The sequence below is a fragment of the Pseudorca crassidens genome, chromosome 12, assembly GCF_039906515.1.
Source record: "Pseudorca crassidens isolate mPseCra1 chromosome 12, mPseCra1.hap1, whole genome shotgun sequence".
In the NCBI taxonomy this organism is placed as follows: domain Eukaryota; kingdom Metazoa; phylum Chordata; class Mammalia; order Artiodactyla; family Delphinidae; genus Pseudorca; species Pseudorca crassidens.
In genome coordinates, this window is record NC_090307.1 from 6109274 (window position 1) to 6131508 (window position 22235).

Below are 22235 nucleotides of genomic sequence, written 5' to 3' on the forward strand. Positions count from 1 at the left end.
TGCCATGTTTCATGCAATCTGTTCATTTTTTAAACTGAAGTATAGTTAATTTACAATGTTGTGTTAGTTTCTGACGTACAGCAAAGTGATACACATCAGTGATTCAGATATACAAATTATTCTTTTTTCGGATTCTTTTCCATTATAGGTTATTATAAATTTTTGAATATAGTTCCCTGTGCTATACAGTAGGACCTTGTTGTTTGTCTATTTTATATATAATAGTGTGTATCTGTTAATCACAAACTCCCAATGTATCCCTCCCCCACCTTTCCCCTTTGGTAGGATTGTTTTCTACGTCTGTGAGTCTGTTTCTGTTTTGTAAATAAGTTCATTTATGTCCTTTTTTAGATTCCACAAATAAGTGATCTCATATGATATTTCTTTTTTTCTGTCTGACTTACTTCACTTAGTATGATGATCTCCAAGTCCATCCATGTTGCTGCAAATGGCATTATTTCATTCTTTTTACGGCTGAGTAGTATTCCGTTGTATATACGTACCACATCTTCTTTATCCATTTATCTGTCAATGGACACTTATGCAACCCATTCATTTTTGCCACTGCTTCATCCTTGAATAACCAGTAGAAGATCAGAATCTCTCTGCTCTTCACACTGACTCTCATTCTTACATTTTCCTCTCATTTTCATTTAGTTTGAATTTATTTTAGAAAAGAACAAAGATGGATTTAAAAATGAAATTAAAATAAAGCAAAGGGGGATGCACTATAGTTGTCATATTTTTATTTGTCTACATGGCAAACAAAGATAAGGGTCCCACTGGAAATATTATAGGATAGAAAATAATATACTTTCCTTCTTCAAGAACTCTCTAGATGTCAATACAAGAAGGCCAAACATTTCGGGTTTTATGAGTGCAGTGTGAAAGCATACATCTGTATACCATTTGGTTCATTATCTCATATCCTTAATTATAACTCTGTTGCTTTTAGGATTTCTTTCTGATGCCTGCTTGTTGTCCCAAGTCTTTCATTATGGTTCTGCACCTTCAGCTTATAAAGCACTCAGAATCTATCCACCAATAATTTTTTGCAAGGAATACCTTCATTTCCCTTTGGTCTTACAGGAAATAGTCTCAGTAGTAAAGTCTTTTCATTATTGAACAACTCCCGTGCACCTTTACTGCTGTGCAATAGAAACAGTGATAGAAATGGACTTTTTAATGCTGAGTAATTACTACCTCTTCCTCAAGCCCACACCAAAATTACAGCAAATGGGCCTCGAAATCACGAGGAATTTTCTCTTTTTTTTCCCCTTTAATTCTTTTAAAGATAATAGTAACTTTTAGCTATGACTAATTGAAGTTCATATGCATGGGGTAAGACATTCTCTGATACAGAAGTAGAAAACCGCTAACGATAAGACGACGTTTAGAATTTCAGATCCGCCATTTTCTAGCTAGATAAGATATTTTCCCTGGATGCTTTCTTTTTCCTTCTTGTCTGAGTAATTACCATCAGTATAAGAATTCCAAAGTTATTAGCTTGTTAAAAAGATTAAATTAGATCCAGTAGAGTCTAGGTTATGCTGCAGTGCTCAACAACTCCAAACTTCAGTGTCTTATAACACAAACACCTGTTTCTCCCTCATGCTACTTGCAGATGGTAGTTAGTTACGGTTTCTGTTCCATATCTTCTTGCCAGTGACCCGGGTGATGGAGCAGCTGCCAGTCCAAACACTACGAGTTGCTGTGGTAGAGGCGAATAGCTCAGGTCTGGGGAGATTTTTACCAGCCAAAAGCCACTGGAGCAACACACACTTCATGTGCCTGTTCTCCTGAAGCAGCACTGCTCCACTCAATTACAAGGGGCTCCAAAGTGCAAACTCCACTTGGGAAGGATTTAGTGACCGAGTTACTGACTCCATCCCTAAGTCAGATATTTATCTAGATCATTGCTGAGCTCATGGTAAGGATTCACTGAAGTTTAGTATCATGGTTATTACTTTGCCACAAGACTATGAAGTAGTCACATTGCTGGCCTTTCAGCTCCTCTGAAGAGGGAGGGATTTCTAAGCAGTTGCTGTTATTTAATTTTACATTTGAGTTTAAACGACTTTAAAAATGCCCATGATAAATAAAAAGGAAAGAGATTATTTAATATAATGTGAAATGTGGTTTCACATTTTGTAAAAATAAGATTATACATCCTCTGCCCTGACACTCATGCGCACACGCACACTCAAATGTTCCTAGTGACTTTCTCTGGTCTGTTCCCCCCACCAAAAAAAAAATAACTAGTTTCCTTCAACTGATTACGTTAAACAACAATAAAAAAATTTTTGAATACAAATTGAAGCGGTTGTGTGACATTCTGTGAGTTCTCCGGTCGCCAGCCCCCTCCTAACAGGACATTTTCAGAGCAAGGTATTCCCCATTTCAGACACAACCCCACGCCTTTAGCTCTTTGCATAGCTGATAGTCAAGGATTAAGGGAAAGCAAATGCCCTTTTGGACCTTTTATGTTTTCTCTTTTTAAGCAGTAGTGAGGAGTGGTTGCAGTGGTGAGAGATGAGCCTTCATACCTTTTTTTCTTTTTTTAAAAATTTAACCTTTATTCCGGCTTTGCCTGACATTTTAGCTGAAGAGTAATCAGAGATCGCATTTAACGTTTCGTCACGGAAGTTCTTTCGTCTGAATTTCCCATTTTATTTTCTTTGAGGCATTTAATTTTGCTCAGTTGGTGAGTTATTAAAGCTCAAATTCCTATATTCCAGTCTTCTCATTTAATATAACCAGGTTAATAGGAACAACCATTTAATATGTACCACTTTTAAGTAGTAATTCTGACAATCCCATTTCTTGAGATTTAAAAGGAAAGGGAACAATGGTCTCACTTAAAGTAAGTAGAAATCATCCTCCTGAAAGTCTTTTTTTTTTCACAATTATTGTTTTGATTTGGTCAGAAGTCCCAAAGGCTGGCAAAGGAGTTTACTTTTATCTTCAAAATTACTCTTATCACTTTCTTCTGAACATCTGCGAGGTAAATCGGGCATAATAGAGTTCAAATTTTATAATACATTTCAAATTGACTGCTTTCATCACAGCCAAACCAAAATAAGAAGAGCGTCATGGGGCTTCCCTGGTGGCGCAGTGGTTGAGAGTCCGCCTGCCGATGCAGGGGACACGGGTTCGTGCCCTGGTCCGGGAAGATCCCACATGCCGCAGAGCGGCTGGGCCCGTGAGCCATGGCCGCTGAGCCTGCGCGCCCGGAGCCTGTGCTCCGCAACGGGCGAGGCCCCAACAGTGAGAGGCCCGCGTACCGCAAAAAAAAAAAAAAAAAAAAAAAAAAAAAAAAAGAAGAGTGTCATGAAAACAACAAATATTAAGAGTATTCTGATTTTCACTCCCTTTAACAGTATTAGTCATGTAATACTCTAAGGATTATGAAGAATAAATTATAAAAGAGATTATGTGATTAGTTATTAATTCTTTCCCTGCAGGATTGAGAACCAAAGGATACTATAATATCTCCTCATTATAGAAATATGCACTTCCCTAGTAATATAATCAATTCTCATTGAGGCATGGTAGTGAAGGATAGGCGTAAAGCTGAAAAATGAATCTGACAGTTGTTTTCAAATCTCCTTTTAGCCAAGTGTTTCAAATCTCTCCCAGTCCATGCCTTTTATTAGAGTTTATAACATCAATCGGAATTAATAGTGTGATTTTTTGCGGGTCAATTTACATTTTCTGTTTAGCTTTCTAAACTTGAATTGTGGACTGCAGTCTTGTTCTGCGTTCATCACTCCATTGCATCCCATAGTTTTCTTGCGGTTAGATTATATAGCTACCAAGTGGTAAATTAGCTGTTGCTACTAAAATGATATGAAGATTTGTTTGAGCTTTCTATCACTAAAATATATTTTACACTCATTTATCTATTAATATTACACTTTTATTGAGTGAGCATTAACATACACATACGCCTGTGTAGTATTTTTTTTTTTTTTTTTTTGCGGTACACGGGCCTCTCACCGTTGTGGCCTCTCCCGTTGCGGAGCACAGGCTCCGGACGCGCAGGCTCAGCGGCCATGGCTCACGGGCCCAGCCGCTCCACGGCACGTGGGATCTTCCCGGACCGGGGCACGAACCCGCGTCCCCTGCATCGGCAGGCGGACTCTCAACCACTGCGCCACCAGGGAAGCCCCGCATGTGTAGTATTACAAATTGCTAGTCCATTTCCTAAGCTTGTCTGTTGGGACCTCTTATTATTTTTCTTGGGCTGTATCTCTTATTCGCCCTTTATGCCTGTAGACAGAGGTTTGTGTCTTCTTTCATTTGCTTGTTTCAATTTTGAATTCCCTGAGGGAGAGGGGTATGGGGATCCCTACTCTGAACCTCTGAACTATTTCTGAACTATTTCAGAAACTCTGAACTATTTCCCAAAGTCGCCCTTGGAGTTGCTGGCCCTGGGATCCATTTTGGCCTTTTATAAATGAAAAAGTGTGTCACAGGTCTGCAGCCCCGGAGAGAGAGGCCCCGACATACACTTTCTCCTCCCTAGTCCTGAAGTCAGTCCTCCCTTTCCACTCCTATAGACAGCACCTCCAGAATCCAACCCATTCTCCTTGCCAGAGCTTTGCACTCAGTTCACATAGACCCTTATGTCAGAATACAATATATTCAGAAAATGTATTTCATGTCTTTTAATAAAAATGATTTCCAAAGTAATGCAGTCACAGTAGCAAATGAAAAAATACAGAAGCACATAGGATTAAGTAATACTAATAATATAATTTCCTGCCTGACACCTTCCTAATGCCTGAATGCCTGTCATCACCTTTTTCAAAACAATTTTTGTCTTCTCCCCCTTCCTCTTATGATTTCCCAAAGTCTAAACAATATGATTTACTGTCTATTCATAAACTTATCGACTTTATTCAATGTCTATTGATTTCCTGCTGAAAAGATGGGGATTTAGCTCAATAACAATAGCCCCCTCTATTTTTCCTCTGACAATCAATGTTTAAAAGAAACGTATTATTTTAATTATATCATGTGTTGCTTTTATCCCTGGAAATGATGTATTCTTTTTCCATAATTTTAGTGAGCATCACAACATCTTTTATGAAAAATGAGATCATAAGTGTCACAGTTTGGGAGTTTCACTTGTGGGTTTTTTTTTTTTTCCCATTATCAAACTGATGGCATCGTATTATGAAAAGGTTGTTTCAAATCACACATTTCAGCAAGAAGTTTGTTGATTTTTTATAAATTTTGAGAAGAAATATAAAGTATTAGATATCTGTATGATAGCTTAATTTAAATCTCTTTCTTCTACTAAAAAATCACTTTCTCTGGGGGACATGTTAATAAGCGGTGAGATTCAGAAACACTGACAGAACAGTACAGACAAAAGAGAAACACAAGGTTAAGAGAACAAGGAACTGGAGAACAAGCTTAATAACAGAAAACAAAACAAAACAAAACCCAGTAGTTGACTTTTCTACATGAAAGATCAGCACAATTGTACAATCATGAGAAAGTTGACCTCCTAACTTTAAAGCTTCACTTGAGCTTTCTTGCTGTATAAAGTGAGTCAGGAGATGAGGACAATTTATTTCTTTAATGAAATAAACAGCAGTACTAATGAACGGTAACCTATATGATTAATACGTGCTTTACATATACTATGGTACTCATATAATTTCACGTTACGTACATATCTATAAATCTCAGTAATTGGTACACTATTAACTGTTGAGTATTTTTTCATTCTTGTTTCTACAAAACCTACACCACTCCTGTGTATAAGGTTAGTGACCTTAGCATCAGTACTGCTCTGTGAAGATGTGCAGACTCAGATGAAGGTGTGCACCTGAAGGGCATACGTAAGTGTCGACCTTCCATTTCTGAAAGCTTTGTCAAATTTTCAGTCTGCCCCTTCTGCTCAATTCTATTTCAGGTAAGAGTTATATTTTTCAGAAATACAAAGGCTCACAAACAGAAGCGCAGTATTAAAGCAATTTCCAGTCTTCTGTTTGCACATCGGTGTATCCTGGACCAGGCTACCAAAATCTGAAACCTCCCCGCCAAAAAAAAAGAAAACAAGCAAACAAAAACCCAAAATCTCTTCCATAGTATTTTTCTTGGTGGGTTAATAAAAAAAATTATCTTAACCTCTGAATTTTTTCTTTACTTATTTAAATAATTTTGCCCATTAGTCATTTCTGAAAGTGCACATGAAGACATATGAGAGAATTACCTAAAATTGCTATTTAACAAGCAGCAGGTTCAATTTATCAATATGCAAATAGAAGTCGAATTCCCAATAAGCAAAGGTGCGTGTTAGATGCGTTGAAAAATCACAAAAGAAGTTACAGTACCTGTTTGCAAAGAACTTACAGTTTGTTGGTCGGCAAGACACGTAGATAACTAATCTTAGTGCAGGACTCACACATACGCACCCTCAGAGAGATGTGAACAAGACAATAAGAATATCACCATACATCATTTTAGGGAACTATTTAATGCATGGAAATAGATCATGAAATACATTAGGATTAGTCCAACATTTAAAAACTATTCTGTGCAGAACATCTTAACATTATGAATTAAACCAAAACTTAATCTAATTCTCAATATATACTGAAAACTTCCTAAAGGCACATAGAGGATTTGGAAAAAAAACAAAACGAAACTATTTTTTAAAATAGTTTTTTGTTTAAAAATCTATTTTTGTTAAAAAAACACTACTTTTTTTTAAAAACACCTCTCTGTTAAGTAACACAGTTTATGTTACGCTATTTTGCATGATATGAACTTTTTGTTTCAGTATTTTTGAAAGCTAGTAAAAATATGTCCAGTTGCTTAGGGTTCAGAATCTAGGAAATTTAATATGAACATCCCTTCACTAATGGAAGTGCTTATGCTTCTTTTCTCAAAGCTTGTTTTCCGCATGACCCCACCCGACAATGTCAGCTCTCAAACTTAACTATGTCTCCATCCTCTGATCTCTCAGCACTGAAGAGAAATCGGCGCTTTTCCTGACTTTTTGCATTTTGACTCATTAAGTGTCTATGCTTATGGTTTCCTCCAGAGAAATGATAACAGTATAATATGTGCCTGAGAAATAAGAGAAATTTAACAAATATTTGTGCTTATTGAAAACGATGAGGATGCTAAAGGGAAATCTATATACTTTCTTGCAGATTATTAGGAGGAATCAGAACAAGGATTTATCAAATATCAATCTAGCCAACCTGCCAAGGGATGCATTTGTCCCACATTTTGCTTATTTTAAAGTTAATTTTTAACTTGCAGACTTTCTGGTAGTCAGTCAACAGAGCCCCCATCTCATATAAAGAAGATTTTTATATTACAACTGGGACAACATTGGCTTTTGTATCTGTTCACCAGTTCTTAGTAGATCCTAGTATTAACCCCAGTCTCCCCTTGACCTTTGCTGCCAGAAACCATAATATCTTTGACTCAGGAGACAGAGGGCTCCTACACATTTCACAGAAACCCATCAGAAAACTCTCATCCCTGGGTGGATGTTTGTCTAGTGCTTTGCAGATGAGCTGAAACCCCTTTTGTGATATTGATGGAGTAACTCCTGGTAGTACCATCTTAATCAGGACTAGAAACAAACAGTCCCTGGCTGTGAATTAAAAATGCATTTAGAAAGCTGTCTCTCCTCTTTCTCAGTTATCTTTAAGCCGTCTTGCCAGAGTTGAGCTTTTAGGAAAGCAAAAAGTATCTTGTGTAAGATTTTAACACAAACACGTTTTCTTTTCTTTTTGAAATAATGTGTATAGAATACAGCACATCAGACTTGGAAAAAACAGCCTCGGCGAACAATAAGGAAATGTAACAGCTGTAAATCACACCATTGGATACTGACTTCCAAGTTCATTATATGATCCCAGGCCATCTCTGGATGTGAGTTTAACTTCTTCTACTTAACCATATTCTGCTCATAAATGTCTTAACAGTACACCTTCAGAATATTTTTCAGGTGCTGATTAATTCCCTATAAGAATAGAGAAATAGATATTTGCTACTCTGAGTGTCGTCTGCAGGAGAGTTGCCCTCAGCTGTAAGCCTGTTAGATATGTAGAATTTCAGGTCCCACCCAAGGCTTTGTGGTTTCGAATTTACATTTTGCACAGTATTTCCGGGTGATCCACGTGTTCATCACAGTTTGGGAATCATGGGCACGTAGGACCCCGTTCCTTAATTTTATTTCCCTCTTTTCCTACATGAATCTGCTATTACTATACACCCGCATAGCCTGGGTCAGTTATGTTGAAGAAAGTAAATGAGGAAGGTGGGCAGGGGGCAGCGATGGACCACAGACGCCGTGTGTACATGATCAGAACCAGAATTCAGTGGCTGCTGGCTCACCGCTTGCTCAAATGATGGGGCAGCACATCATTCACTTTCAGGTAGAGAAACATTTCTTAAATATATTTGTTCCTGCACTCTGATCTCTGTGCAGAAGATAACCATATTTCTCTGAAAAACTTCTGATGAGCATAAAATGGCTTTCAGAGTGGATTACATCACAAGGACAGCTCCCAAGGGATAACCAGAGGTTCTTAGCTTGGGCAAGGTGCAACTCAGTGAAACAGTAGGCTTCACGTGATTCAGTATTAAAACACAAGAGTCCTATGAACGCTTACTTAATATTTATTTAAGATGCTCTATTTCCAAAGAATAGTCTCAGGATGGACAGTTAATATCAAGCATGGAATAATTAGTTATTGCTACCAAATAGTTTCTGAAACAACCACCAAAAGGCTGTATTCAGGTCTAGGCCATGTTTGAGTTACATTTCCTCTGTGTTGGGCTTAAATATTCCTCCCACACAGTCCAGTTCACTGCAGCTACACGATAGAGAGACCTCCTGATTCTCAGGTCGCTGAGGCGATGGAAGGTGGGTTAGCCTAGGTAGGCTAGGAGATGGTGAGGAGTCACTAAGGTATCTGCTGACTCCGGATCACCACAGTCAGGTCTCACAGCTCCTGCAAACAGAACCTACCAGATGGTTCTTCCCTAAACTCCCAACTTTTCACTCCTTTAATTCCAACAGATCCTGTGATTTGTTGCTTTCTGAGGATGTAAACGTGTCCTCTGGTAGGCACAAATAGCTTCTATCTTAAATGACAATTTGAAAATAAAACATATTTCAGAAGCCAAAATGGTTATATGCCTAGTATTCTTAAAAAGGGCTTAAAGATAGCTCCAGAATTTTTGGACTTAATTTGAACAATTACAAATACAACATGCTTTTCTAATTTACTCTTACAGGGGAACATTTGAGAGGGAAATACACAGTGAGCCATCACCTCATAGAAAATTTCCAAAAGTACAAGGGAGCAACCAGTTGTTTTTTTTTTTCTTACACATGCACGTTCTTATGTTGAAATTGGTTTCTAGGTAAAAATATATGATTTATGTCTCAAAATGTTCTGACTATAATGAGCCTTGAAACCACACATGTAGCTCATTCTAAAAGGAAAGTCGCACAATTATACGATAAGAAAGAGCTTTTAAATAAATTTTAAAAAAATCAGGAAATGTCTTTAGCTACATGTTAATGATTCTTTGCTACTTTCTGAACCAATAGAATTTTTTTTTTTTTTAGCAAGAGTTTGCAGAAGAAAGTTTCACCTAGCAATACTGTGTATCTTTTATTGAGAAATAAGAGTTGACGAAAGGCGTCCTTGTTTACAAAGATTTCAGTTTTGATAGAATTACAATGACTGCCATTAGGCACTTGACCCAATTTGGTAAAGCAATAGAGACATTTCCTATCATAAAATAGAATAAATTAGATATTAGGATTATGTAAGACAATGAGAGATAGCTGAAAAGAATCAAGATAAATTGTTTCTTTTCCGACCAATAGTTTCTGTGTCTACTGGTGTACCGTATTTCAAATATTAGAAGTCCATTAAGTTACTAACTTGCCTTGTATACTAATGCTAAGATATACCTTGTTAAGAATTAAAGAGCAGGGCTTCCCTGGTGGCGCAGTGGTTGAGAATCCGCCTGCCTATGCAGGGTTCGTGCCCCGGTCCGGGTAGATCCCACATGCCGCGGAGCGGCTGGGCCCGTGAGCCATGGCCGCTGAGCCTGCGCGTCCGGAGGCTGTGCTCCGCAATGGGAGAGGCCACAACAGTGAGAGGCCCGCGTACCGCAAAAACAAAAAAAAAACAAAAAGAAAAATCAAGGAGCATGAAGCATTGGCGTAACAAGGAAATAGACTACTTCATATATTTTCAATAACTTTGCCTCATAAAGTCTCATAAACCTTAATATTTACCCCCAAATAGATAACTAGACTATTTTTTTTAAGTTTAAAGGGCATTCTAGAACCATAAAAAGTATCCTTTTATAATGTTATAAGTTCATTTTGTAACATTGGAAAAATAGTATCACATTGGGGCCAAATGTTGCTCTGTATTTTATGCTCTGAATGTTTATTGTCATTCAATCTTTATTGAATGACAAAATGGATGAATCTGGAGGATCTTATGCTAAGTGAAATAAACCAGACAAAGTCAAAACTATATATGTGGAATCTTAAAAACAAAACGAAACAAAAACAAAGCTGATTTCATAGAAACAGAAAATAGAATGGTAGTTAACATGGGCTGGGAGGGGATGGGGTGATGTACGTCAAAGGGTACACATTTTCAGTATAAAATGAACAAGTTCTGAGGACCTAATTTACAGCATGGTGACTATAGCTAATAATACAGTATTGTATACTTAAAGGTGCGGAAAGTAGATATTAAGCGTTCTCATCACGTAAATAAGAAAGAGGAAACTGTGTTAACTACGTGAGGTGATGGCTGTATTAAGTATCTTGATGTTGGTCATCATTCCACCATGGATATGTGTATCCAATCATCACACTGTACACTTTAAATACATACAATTATATTTGTCAATTATTCCCTAATAAAGTTAAATTTAAAAAATACTTTTTGTTTATTAATGCTTATATATTTATGTTTTAAAGTATGTATATAGCTTTCACATCCAATATTATGAAATATATAGCATATCATATTTATCACATATTTATCTAGGATAAAATCATAAATATTATGCCTTAGTTTAAATAAGCAAGAAAAGACTACATTGCATGCTAAAGATGTTTTTCAGTGATGGGTTCTATCCAAAGAAAAAAAATTAAGCTCTATTAGAAATAAATACTTAGGATAAATGAAAGGAAGGGATCTTGAATTACCATAGCCTCCCCCTCTCAATTTTTTTTTTTTTTTTAACAATAGAATACCTTCCTCTTAGGCTCTAGGTGACCATGTGTCTACTACAGGGTGATCGTGGGTGTTAAACTGTATGTTATATTCTAGATAAAGAAAATAGTGCGCTAACACATAACAGATGCTCAATCAATGGTTGATATTTTTATTGTCGATGGGGATGTCCCTACACTTAAGAGCATAGAGTCTACTGTTACAGTGCTAATGACAACAGTTTCTAGTAACAAGGAAATAAAATAGAAAAGGTAATCCCTGTGATAACTAGAAAACGTTTTCACTTTTAAATTTTAGTTATATTCTGAAAGTCTTTCTAAGCAATAATGGACTAAAATTCCATCACAAAGAGAAAAGCTAAATGTCTCCTTATAGACAGAACAATCGTTCGATCAGTGTATAAATAATGTTCCATTTCTATATCAATCTGCTACTTTCACAATTATTAACTTCCTTCCAAAAATAATTTCAAGCCTAAATTTAAACCTAACCTGTTTTCCCCATCATATAAGAATACTTATTGCTTTAATTCCATAATTAAGTCCCCTATATAAAGTTTTACTTTCTATACAAGTTAGACATTTTTGTTGCCTCATAGAAAAGAGGTTTGGTTTTATTCCCTCCAAAGGTGATGATCATGTGTGTTTGCATTTGCATTAGTCAAATGAAATGCTTATAGCATAACATTTAAGAACTGCTTAATAGAGATGCTATTTAAAGAGGTATAGATATGTGAGAGGTATTGTTACTTAATTAGCATCCCCAAATTGGTCTAATTTTCAGTCCAAGCTCACATTTCTTTCATAAATCTGGAGTCCCTTGCGATTCACGTTTGCACGCAAATCCGTGTTCTCTGTGATGGAAGGATAGAGTTGTGCTTATTTTGACAATAAGAGATCGTGAAATTGATGCAACGTTGGAATAAAAATAGGAGAGTAAGAATCAACAATTTCCACTGTGTTAAACTCATACAAATGGAACAAAATATGGTGGCTTCGAAAACGTTTCCTGACAAAGTCCAATACATCTGACCAGCATGTTATAAAAATGTTGAAGCAAAGTACTTCGTTTTCAGCGAATATCCTTTGGGGGAGAATAGATTGGCGGGGGCTATTTTGTCCTATTTTGCATGTTAAGTAGAAAACATTTGGCTCAGAAGTTCTTTTAATCACATTTTTACTACCATACTAAATACCTTGTCTCAGGTAATAATATGCAGTTCCGTTTTCACTTTGCCCCTGTCTTCCTACGCATCTATTTCGGCGGAACTGATGTGAAGTCAATTTCATCTCGCGCTCTTAGAGATGAGGCCTTGGCAGTTCTAACGAGGGAGAGGAGCCATGCCCCAGCCTATGGGAACAAAGGCCTTGAAAACCCCCTACCTGCAAAGCCCCACGTTATGGGCTGGGACCACAGCCCTGGCTGAAATCTTCAAACGAAAGAGGGTTAGGTGTGAAGTCTGTTGGAATAAGCTATACGTTCATTCTATTCTTCTGAACAGCACTGGCCCACTTACAGTTTATTTCTGAATAGCCTATCAGCAAAGGCATACTAAGCAAGTCAAAGGACTAAGTTTTTTTTTTAACGACGTCTTTAGAGGTCGGGTTACAAAGAGAGTGTCCATTTAAATATTGTCTTTGTTTAAGGGCTGCATGGACTGTACCGCCCAGTGGTCCTTGTAAAGGTTTTGAAGACAATGATACGCAACGATAACCTGACTGCGGCATAAATCATCCTGGCAGAGTGGTTAGAACAGTGAAGATCTGCAAAAGCAAGGGTGCGGCTTCATTCTCTCAGGGGCAGGGCACTGAAGGAGACCGGAAAGATCGTTTCTTGTTGCTACATTTTTGCAGAGGCCCGGACTGCTTTGGGGGGTCCAAGAGGACCATCAGCGAGCCTTACCCGTGTCCGCGGGACTCCCCGGCTCTCCCCGAGCCCGCTGGCCCGCAGCCCGCGGCAGGGAGGCTCCAGCGCCCGTAGGTGGCGCCCCACGCCCGTGCTTGCGCTTCTCGTCCGCGCTGGGGGCGCAGCTCGGAAACCCGGCGCGCGTCCCCGGGGGGTTAGAGCTTAGAGCAGGCATTTTAATAACTAAGCGCTCGAGTGTCAGCGCGCCCCACCAGCCCCCCAGGTTCAGAGGAGCAGAAGCAGAAACCCAGGCGGAGGCGCCCCTCTAATCCCTGCCCAAACCTGGCATTTCCCAAACTGGAGGTCCCGGAACCCCAGCTTTCACATCACTAAGATCCCAAGATTTTTCTCTTCATCCCAGTCCTCGTTTTTGTTTTGTTTTTTTTTTTTTAAGAAAACTGCTTTCCCCACTAATTATGAAAGTGATCACGCTATTCAGGAGTAAGACTTGGAGGGAATTTGGAAAAGAAAAGAAAGAATCGAGAAGAGGCGCGACCGGCGCTCTTGAGGTCGCCTAATTTCTGTAAGAGAGGCGTCTGGGAGGATTTCGCGCCGGGTGTTCGGGTGAGAGCGGGACCGGGGCGGTCCTCAGGGCGTCCGCGGCGCTCGGCGGTGCGGTTCGGAGGCCGGGACCGAGGCGGGGGCGGCGGAGAGACGCAGCAGCAGGCGCGAGGGCGCCTCCGAGGCTGCGGGCCCGGGTGCGGTGCAGACGCGGGGCGGGACGCGCGGGGCGGAGCGGGGCGCGAAACGCGCCGGTGCGGTGCGCGGGCCGGCGCGGGAAAGCGGCAGGGCGGGGCGGCGCGGTTATTGGCCAAACGCCGGGAGAAGGGGTCGCGCTCGGTGTCTCCTCCCGCCAGCTCCCGCTCATCTTCTCCGAGCAGAACAAGTTCACGGACCGCGGTGCTCGCCCATCATGGATGTTCCAGGTAACCCAACCCGGCCCTGCCCTCCGCGATCGGCGCGTTAACTGCATTCGTGCGTCTGTCTCAATGAGGACCATCGCGGGTCTGCGTCTGGGCGGAGAGAGAGCGGGAGAGAACATCGAGATCATTTTGTTCAGGGGCTGAGGAGGGAGGCTTCCCGTCGGGAAACAACTTGTCTCTTCTTATAAGGACTATTTAGGCAGTTGGCTGAGTTGTTCGGAGGCTGCGGGCGGTGAGGGGAGAGGTTTGTTTGCTTTTTGTTTCTCGCCTGGGTATGGGAGATACATGTCTAGTTTAGAGGGGGAAGAAGGGGCCCGGTTACAAGTGCAGACAGGCGCGTAAGTTGGCAGAAAGCTGCAGAGGCTGCCTCCTGGCCGGGAGGAGAAGAGCCCGGAGTCCGGAAACAAAAGCTGCACGATAAGCCAAGCTCGGGGTTCCCACCGCTGGAATCCTCTGGTCCTGCGCCAGAGAGAGGGATCCGAGGGGCTTCTCCAAAGGGGCTCGCTGCTGGCAGGGGGGGGCGCTGGAAGTGGATGTTCGGTTTTAGGATTTTTCTCTCTCTTCTTTTCTGGTTTTTGTTTTTCCTCTTACTCTTATTCGCCCGAAGGAGCTTACTGGGGATTTGTTCTTGGGGTGGAAAACGGATAAGATCCTCACTAAATGGATCGCTTTAAGAAAAAAAAAAAGTCTCTAGGTCGGAGAAATAGAGGATGAATGAAAGTGAAAGCAGAGAAGGGAAAAAGGTTTCTTGGTGTGGCTTTAGAGAAAATGCCTCTGAAATTAAAGCCATTAAGGCTTAGTGGATCTTTTTCTTTGCCTGTGGCTTAAGCCCTCCTTTGCCTTGGGCTGAATGGGCCGGGGTGGCGTTGACCGCGTCTCCGCGGGTGACCGGCCATGTCCTTATGGCCGAGGCCCTGCGGAATTACGGGTCCCTTACCTGACCGCGCCCCCGGCGCGCGCCGCCCGAGAGCCTTCGGGGATGCCCTGGCCAGTGAGCCCCGGCGTTTCTCGGGACCTGTGTGCCAGTCGGGCTCTCCGGGGAGCAGTGCGAGGCACCGAGGGGGTGGTCTCCAGGGAGGGGGCCCGAACGCCGCAGGGACCTGCTCGCCGCGCCTCCTCCGCACGCAGCTTCACCTCCCTGTCTCAGGGTTTGGGTTCTTTGCCCTGACAGGTCCGCTGGCGCCTTTCTTCTGAGGACGACCCCGGCCTTGACCATCGGCGCAGGGGACCGAGGCCAGAGGAGGCTACTCACGGCCCCGCGCGTTCCCGCGCGCCCTCCCGCCCTCGCCGCGCCCCCGCGCGCCGCCCCCCGCAGCCCGGATGCCGGCGCCCGGCCGGGGCCCCCGCGGGCCGCCGCTGACCATGCCTGGGCGCCGGGGGGCGCTGCGCGAGCCGGCCGCCTGCGGCTCCAGCCTGGGGGCGGCGCTGGCCCTGCTGCTGCTGCTGCTGCCCGCCGGCTGCCCCGTGCGGGCTCAGAATGACACGGAGCCCATCGTGCTGGAGGGCAAGTGCCTGGTGGTGTGCGACTCCAGCCCGTCGGCGGACGGCGCCGTCACCTCCTCCCTGGGCATCTCCGTGCGCTCCGGCAGCGCCAAGGTGGCCTTCTCCGCCACGCGGAGCACCAACCACGAGCCGTCCGAGATGAGCAACCGCACCATGACCATCTACTTCGACCAGGTCAGCCGGCCGGCCTGCCCCTCGCCTCCCGCCCGGGGTGGGGAGGGCGGGGGGCCTGGGGGGTCGCCGGCTTCCGGGACGTGGAGTTCCAGGCTCCCCCCTCCTCTCTGCCCTTTCTCCCTTCTCCAGCAAGCTCTCCTTTTCACACTGTAGCTTTTTTAGAACTAATCAGCTCAGTTGGCACTGGGGTGACTGAGAGTCCTGTAAAAGCTAGGCGTCCCGGAGAGCCAAGAGAGCTGAAATAGATTTCCCGAAAGGACAGTGAACGTTTTGCTTTTCGCTGGGATGGGGGCCGTCCTTTGTGGTGGATGGCCTTCTGTCACCCCACTGGCCACTTAGGGACCGAGCGCATTTAAACTCTCCCCGCTCAGCCCGCGGGTTCTCCGAGGGTCTCAGCCGAGGCTCCGAAAATGTGTACCTACTGCTTATTTTGGAAAGGACTGGGGAGAGGATGCCTGTCTTCAGAAAAATAAGGGGGGGAGAGTGGGGGGAGGAAATAGCAGGTATAGTTATAGATAAACAAAACCAAACCGAGTGTGGTTATATGAATGCCATGTACGGTAAATACAATATATACAACGTATCATAAAACGCAGATCGATGTATATGAAGAAAACACAAAATGAAGAGCCATGACTTAAGTTGCTCCAGCCACTCAACTTCTCCCACTGGCTTCAAAGCAGAAGGGTCTGCATATGATCAGGCTTTGGCAACGCCTTCTCTGGGTTACTGCTGCCCAGGATTAGAGGTCTCTACCTTCCTCTGGTGTCCTCCCTCCCCACCTTGGTTTCTATTGCTTTTTGGAAGCAAACAGGAAACATTAGAGTGGTTTCCAAACTTTACCTCACCATTCCATTCCTTGTGCCAAAGTGCTTCCCACACAGGGAGCTCGGGCTTACTGAGCACACTTGATTGGGTTCCTTTCTCTCTGTTAACCAACTCGCATGCCTGAGTGGTGACACATCTGCACACACCAAAGCCTCTTCTTAGGCCAGTGTCTTTATTTGCTTTAATCCTTGTTAAGGATTATGTACTTGAAATTTGGGGAGGGGTGTGTACGGGGCGTGTCTCTCTTTAATCTGTTTTTTTCTTCCGAGACATACATGTCTTTAATTTAATTATGTCCAACTAAAGCAGGCAGTGAATTCGTTTTCACAGCATTTTTACATCTGCCCTTTCATTAGGGTGTCAAAAAAAAACCCTCTGTGACGTAGGCAGGCTAAGTAGTAGTAGGATTCTAATTTTATAGATGAGCAAACTATGACAGGGCAGATTAAGTGATGCTTCTCTGGTTCCCCAGTTAGGGAGTAAGTGAAACTTGCTTTTCTGGGGCTGGTGGGTGTTCTTGCGTCTACAGCAAGGCCCTGAATTTACCAGTTTCCTGAATTAGAAATGGAGGTGCGAGAGTTGAGGCCGTTGAGTTGGGAGAGGCAGCGCTGAGGGCTTGGAGAGGGGAGGCTTTGTTCTCTTCTCAAGCCTTGTCAGGCAGACAGGAACACAGCCTCGGAGGCACCTCCTGAAGCACATCGCCTTTAACGATAGAGCCCGAGTGTCTCTGAGCCCTGCAGTCGAGGGGCTGAAGTACTGCTTGGAGCTCCTTGAAGAAGCTGGTGTGGCGCAGTCCCCAGCCATCCCAGCAGTCATCAGTGGCACCCTACCCGTTGCTCTGGGAGCCGTGTGTGATCCATCTGTAATGAGTGTGTACAAAATAACAGCAAAGGGTGTGAGGTTGAAATTTATTTTCTGAACAGATGACAGGGTCTCTAATCTAGGATTCTGTTGTTGCTGGCTGTTCATTTTAAAAGCTGAGAACACCAGGCGGGCCATTTTATTATTTTAATTGAGTTGTGCATGTGTGTGTGAGGAGGAATGGGGACAGGTCCAGACAGAGGGGCCATATTCCGCCTTGAATATCTGAAAGGGAATCTGTTCATAATGGGGGGACCCTCCACTCTCCAAGTTCTGCTTATGACATCCTGACAGTCTCATCCGTCTTTTACTTGAGAAATAGCACCTGGAGGGTCATGTGACTTTGTATCTCGTGGCTCATCTTGTCGTTATTCTTGCACCTTGCGGAGTTCCCACCGTTTGAGCTAAGGGTGTCCGAGCTGCCTTTCCACTCTCCCTTTAGTTGTCCAAGCTTATTTGCATGACATCATAGCTCAGCTTAGAGAGCAGACACCTCATGTGGAGTAAAGTGAGGGGAAATGGGCGCAGCCAGTGTTTATGGAGTGTGGTCTTTCACCCAGCAGCCTTTATTGAGCACCTACTGTGTGCTGCCGGCGGGGCGGGGCATGCCTGGGGCTGGGAAACAGAGAGGAAACCTCACACGGTCGGTCTGTTCTCTCCTAAAGCACACAAAGCTCGTCCCAAGCTTTATCTGACAGAAGTTATCTCACTGAGTTGGCCTCTTACGCCACAGCCCTTTCCCTGCCCATTCAGGACGGAGCTCTGTTTTGGTCCACGCCTCACGTTCAAGTCCCCAGAATCCCACGGACCTCTGAACAGACTCAGTGTGTCTACCGAGCTGATCGTCTTCCCCTGCTTTCTCTCAGCCCTGCCCACAGCAGCCACAATTTGCATCCACGTTTCCAACGCATAAATAAAATATACTCTAAAGCCATCCTTTTGAATTACGATCCATTAGCATCCTTCGGAAATCAATTCCTCGGCAGGACGTTGCGCTCCGGGGCTGCTTCCTTCCTGGGGCGGCCTGGGCGCCCTGAGCAGGTGCTGCGGTGGTGCTTCAGCTCCTAAAGGGGCGGGTGGGGGTGATTTTGTGAGTCTGACTGAAACACACGCTGAGGAGGGGCTTGCTCTGTGTGTGCTGTATGCCCTCTTCTTTTCCAGGTCTTAGTAAATATTGGCAACCATTTCGATCTCGCCTCCAGTATATTTGTAGCCCCGAGAAAAGGGATTTATAGCTTCAGCTTCCACGTGGTCAAAGTGTACAACAGACAAACCATCCAGGTGGGTCGCTCTGACAGCTGGACACTTTCGGCTGTGGATGAATAGTCACACCGTCTGCGAGGCAGGGAGGACCAGGGACGGGGGTCACGGGGGCCTGGACACCAGCTGAGTCCTCTGGGTCAGGACCCCGCACGGGTCCAGGTCCATGGCCAGGGTGGGGAGAGGGGGGGGGAGATGAGAACCAGTGGATGGGATGGGGTCCATCGTGGTCAGCTGAGCTTTATATCCTCTGCCTCGCAGGTCAGCTTAATGCAGAACGGCTACCCGGTGATCTCCGCCTTCGCAGGGGACCAGGACGTCACCAGAGAAGCTGCCAGCAACGGTGTCCTGCTGCTGATGGAAAGGGAGGACAAAGTTCACCTCAAACTGGAGAGGGGCAACCTCATGGGAGGCTGGAAGTACTCCACATTCTCGGGCTTCTTGGTTTTCCCTCTATGAACGCAGAATCCCCGCCCCGCCCTGCCCCGCCGAGGATGGGGAAGTTGCCACCTGGACGCAGGAGTTCACCCTTCCTAACACCCCGAACTTGCCAGAACAGGACAGCTCGTTTCTAGCCTCCTTCGTCGGACTGTTGTGGTCGAAGCGTGATCGCCTTCGGAACCTCCAGTGTTTTCTTTGAATGTTGACCATGCCTCTCTGCAACCTGACCTCTAATTAGTTTTAGATGACAGCGTCTGAAGGAGAAATGAAATGACAGATCTGAGCAATCTGTACCTGCGATTGGAAAGTCGATACGGGATGTTATCACTGGGACCACTGACTTCTCTTCTTTGTTTGTACCTGGTACCGCTGCCCCCGGAATGGCCCGCAGGCTGCAGGCTGGGCTCACAGCGAGAGCCCTGCCAGTCACCACCGCCCGACAGTCCTTGAAACGTGTTCTCTGTGTGTCTGTTCAGCCTTAAGAAAAAGAATGGCTTCGCTTTCATGCCGTTTTCCTCCCCACTCCGGGTGGATGGGAGGACGCGGGAGGGGGAAGGGAACATTGTGTTAAGAAGTGCTTTATCCGGAGAAGCAAATTTTGCGCCATTGGACTGCCAGTTTTGTTTTGTATTGTTTGTGTATGTGTGTGTGTGTGTGTGTGTGTGTGTGTGTGTGTGTGTGTGTGTTCTCCCCAAGAAACTACTTTCCTTCCCACACACAGCTCTCCGTCCACACCCCTGCTCTGATCTTTTGTGCTGGGGTGAGGAGAGAAAAATGTGTGTTGAATTCCTGGATGAGACCAAACAAGACAAAACAAAAAATAACTGTGTATTTTGTTTTGGAGGAGACCAAACCAAACAAAAGGTACCTGTAGAGCAAAGTGAAAATGACAAACGGACATTTCTGCTTATTCTTTCGAAGAGATTCTCTCAGAGGCACTTTTGGAACTAACAACCTGGATTTTTTTTTTTTTTTAATTCACATTCTGGAATACTTTAAGAGACTGATGTTCCTGGGTGGCCTGAATCATGTCAGATTGGCATGGAAGCTGTGATGACCAAGTCCCCGATCACATGGTTTCTTTGCTGAGCACACCTGGGTCTTCCAGGCAGCATGTTTTTGTTCAGCTGGATCCACTTCTGGGTGAGCGCACCGCGATCAGACACCTCAGAGTCGACGGGACCAACCGGTTCTTCCCCATCAGGATCCTCTTCTGACCCACCAAGGCCAGAGGGTGTTGACACTCCCCTGGGAGCACCTGGCGGGAGGCCACCTGGAAATCGCAGTGGTTGAAGGTGTCGGCAGAGGTGCCCTAGAAGCAGTTTCCCAAATCCTTGTTGTTTGGCGCCTTGTACAACAATATTATTAAAACACAGCTGAGAGTTGATGGGTGCAGGATTTGTACGCCAAGGAAACGGCACTGATCCCAAAGCAATCAAAGAAGAAACCTCAAACCGGATGTTAATTTGTCCTTTGTGTAACAATGTAACCAAAATATTGATGATAAAACGTCATAATTTAAGATGCAGAATAAATGGGTTTGATGTCTGACTTGGTTTCTCCCTCCACCTCGCCTCCCAACTCTCAAAATGTGTGTAAGGAAAGGCCAAGGATCAAGGGCGTGGGGAAATTAAACCCAAACTGTTTACTCTTTAGAAAATACACAGAAAAACACACAGCGACAGAGGCAGATCTAGCTTTGGGTCCAGATGTATACTGCACCCTTAAAAATCTATTTTTCACACAGAAAGATTTGGGGGGAGGTATTAGGTGAAAAAGAGCATTAAAAAGGTTTGGTGGAGAGGCAAGCTGCTTTTATCACATTTAATCTTTGATGTAGTACAAGATCCAATCCAATATTTCAATCAGAGAACACAGATATACAAGAAACTGACCTTTGATGATCGCATCAGGTGTTTCTAAGATGTGTGTGAGGATGGGTTTCATTTTCAAATAAGAAATGCAGTGGGGAATTCTACACATGAAAACGTAAAGTTGGGCCAAGGGTGTAAGTTTTACTGGCCTTAGGTGCACAACAGGATGCAGAATTTAATTGAATCAAAATGCTGTTACATTTTGTAAGGGAAAAAAAGGATCAAAAATCATCAACCGGAAAGCATTTGGGATATTTTGGCTCTGTGAGTAGAAGACATACTCCTGACAAGAGCATTATTTATTAATGCTGGTAACATACACAGCAGGATCATAGCTAAGATTTTTCTCTATTTTATTGCCCTTAGCTATTTAGTCCTCTTTCCCTCATTTCCTCAACCTTATGTTCAATTTAAAACAAAGAGCAAACAGTCCTCAGTGAGAGACAGTATAGCACGTCTGAGACTGAAAGACGTATGAGAAGTTGTTATTTTTTATTGCTTACTAATTTGTAATAGACATTTCTTCGTAGTTCTAAATGTATTACATATAGGTTGTCATTTGGGTATGCTGTCTAATAATAAGTTACTAAATTGAGCTATCTAAAAATAAGTATGTTTCAGGAGTTGATTTTATATTAGGAAGGAAAACTTTATCACTTTTTTTTTTTTTTTTAAACGGATGCCAGAAACTACATTAGGAAGAAGCCAGGACATTAGTGCTTCTAAAGTTGTTGATCATCTTCTGTTGCTCCTGCCAAGGTTCTGTTTGGCTAAGGAACTTTGAGGGAGATGAAGCTCTTGTGTAAGGTCTATAAAAATATATAGGTCAGATCAAAATTTGAAATATATCTTTAATTGGGAAAAAAGGGACGTCTATATTTGAAGCCCAATTTGAGCAGCCCCATCTCTGAGCCGCAGTTCCCCCATCTGTAGAGTGAGGAAAACAGCCCTGCAGCTTCTGCCCATCCCCCCAAGGCTAATATGAGAATCACACAGAAATGTCAGGACTACAGGGAACCATGGTGGAAAAAGGTAGGGAGAGTGTTTCTTGTAAATCAGATTTTTTCAACAGGCAATTTATAAAAGAATATTTAAAATGAACACCCAACAGGACATTTTAATGTGAAAAGTAAATGTCCATATTCTCAAATAGCCTTTCAAAATTACAGCACTGTATTGAAGTCTCATTTGATTTTTAGAAACATATC

The 22235-nt window shown here is 43.4% G+C and overlaps 1 protein-coding gene across 1 annotated transcript; it reads left to right on the forward strand.

Moving 5' to 3' along the window:
• Positions 1–14127: 14127 nt before the first annotated feature.
• On the forward strand, positions 14128–20704 carry CBLN2 (cerebellin 2 precursor). The gene is made up of 4 exons (XM_067698850.1): positions 14128–14330; positions 15258–15763; positions 18614–18733; positions 18974–20704. The coding sequence occupies exons 2-4, from the start codon at positions 15407–15409 to the stop codon at positions 19169–19171; spliced, it is 675 nt and encodes a 224-aa protein (XP_067554951.1). The 5' UTR covers positions 14128–14330; positions 15258–15406; the 3' UTR covers positions 19172–20704.
• Positions 20705–22235: the final 1531 nt, after the last annotated feature.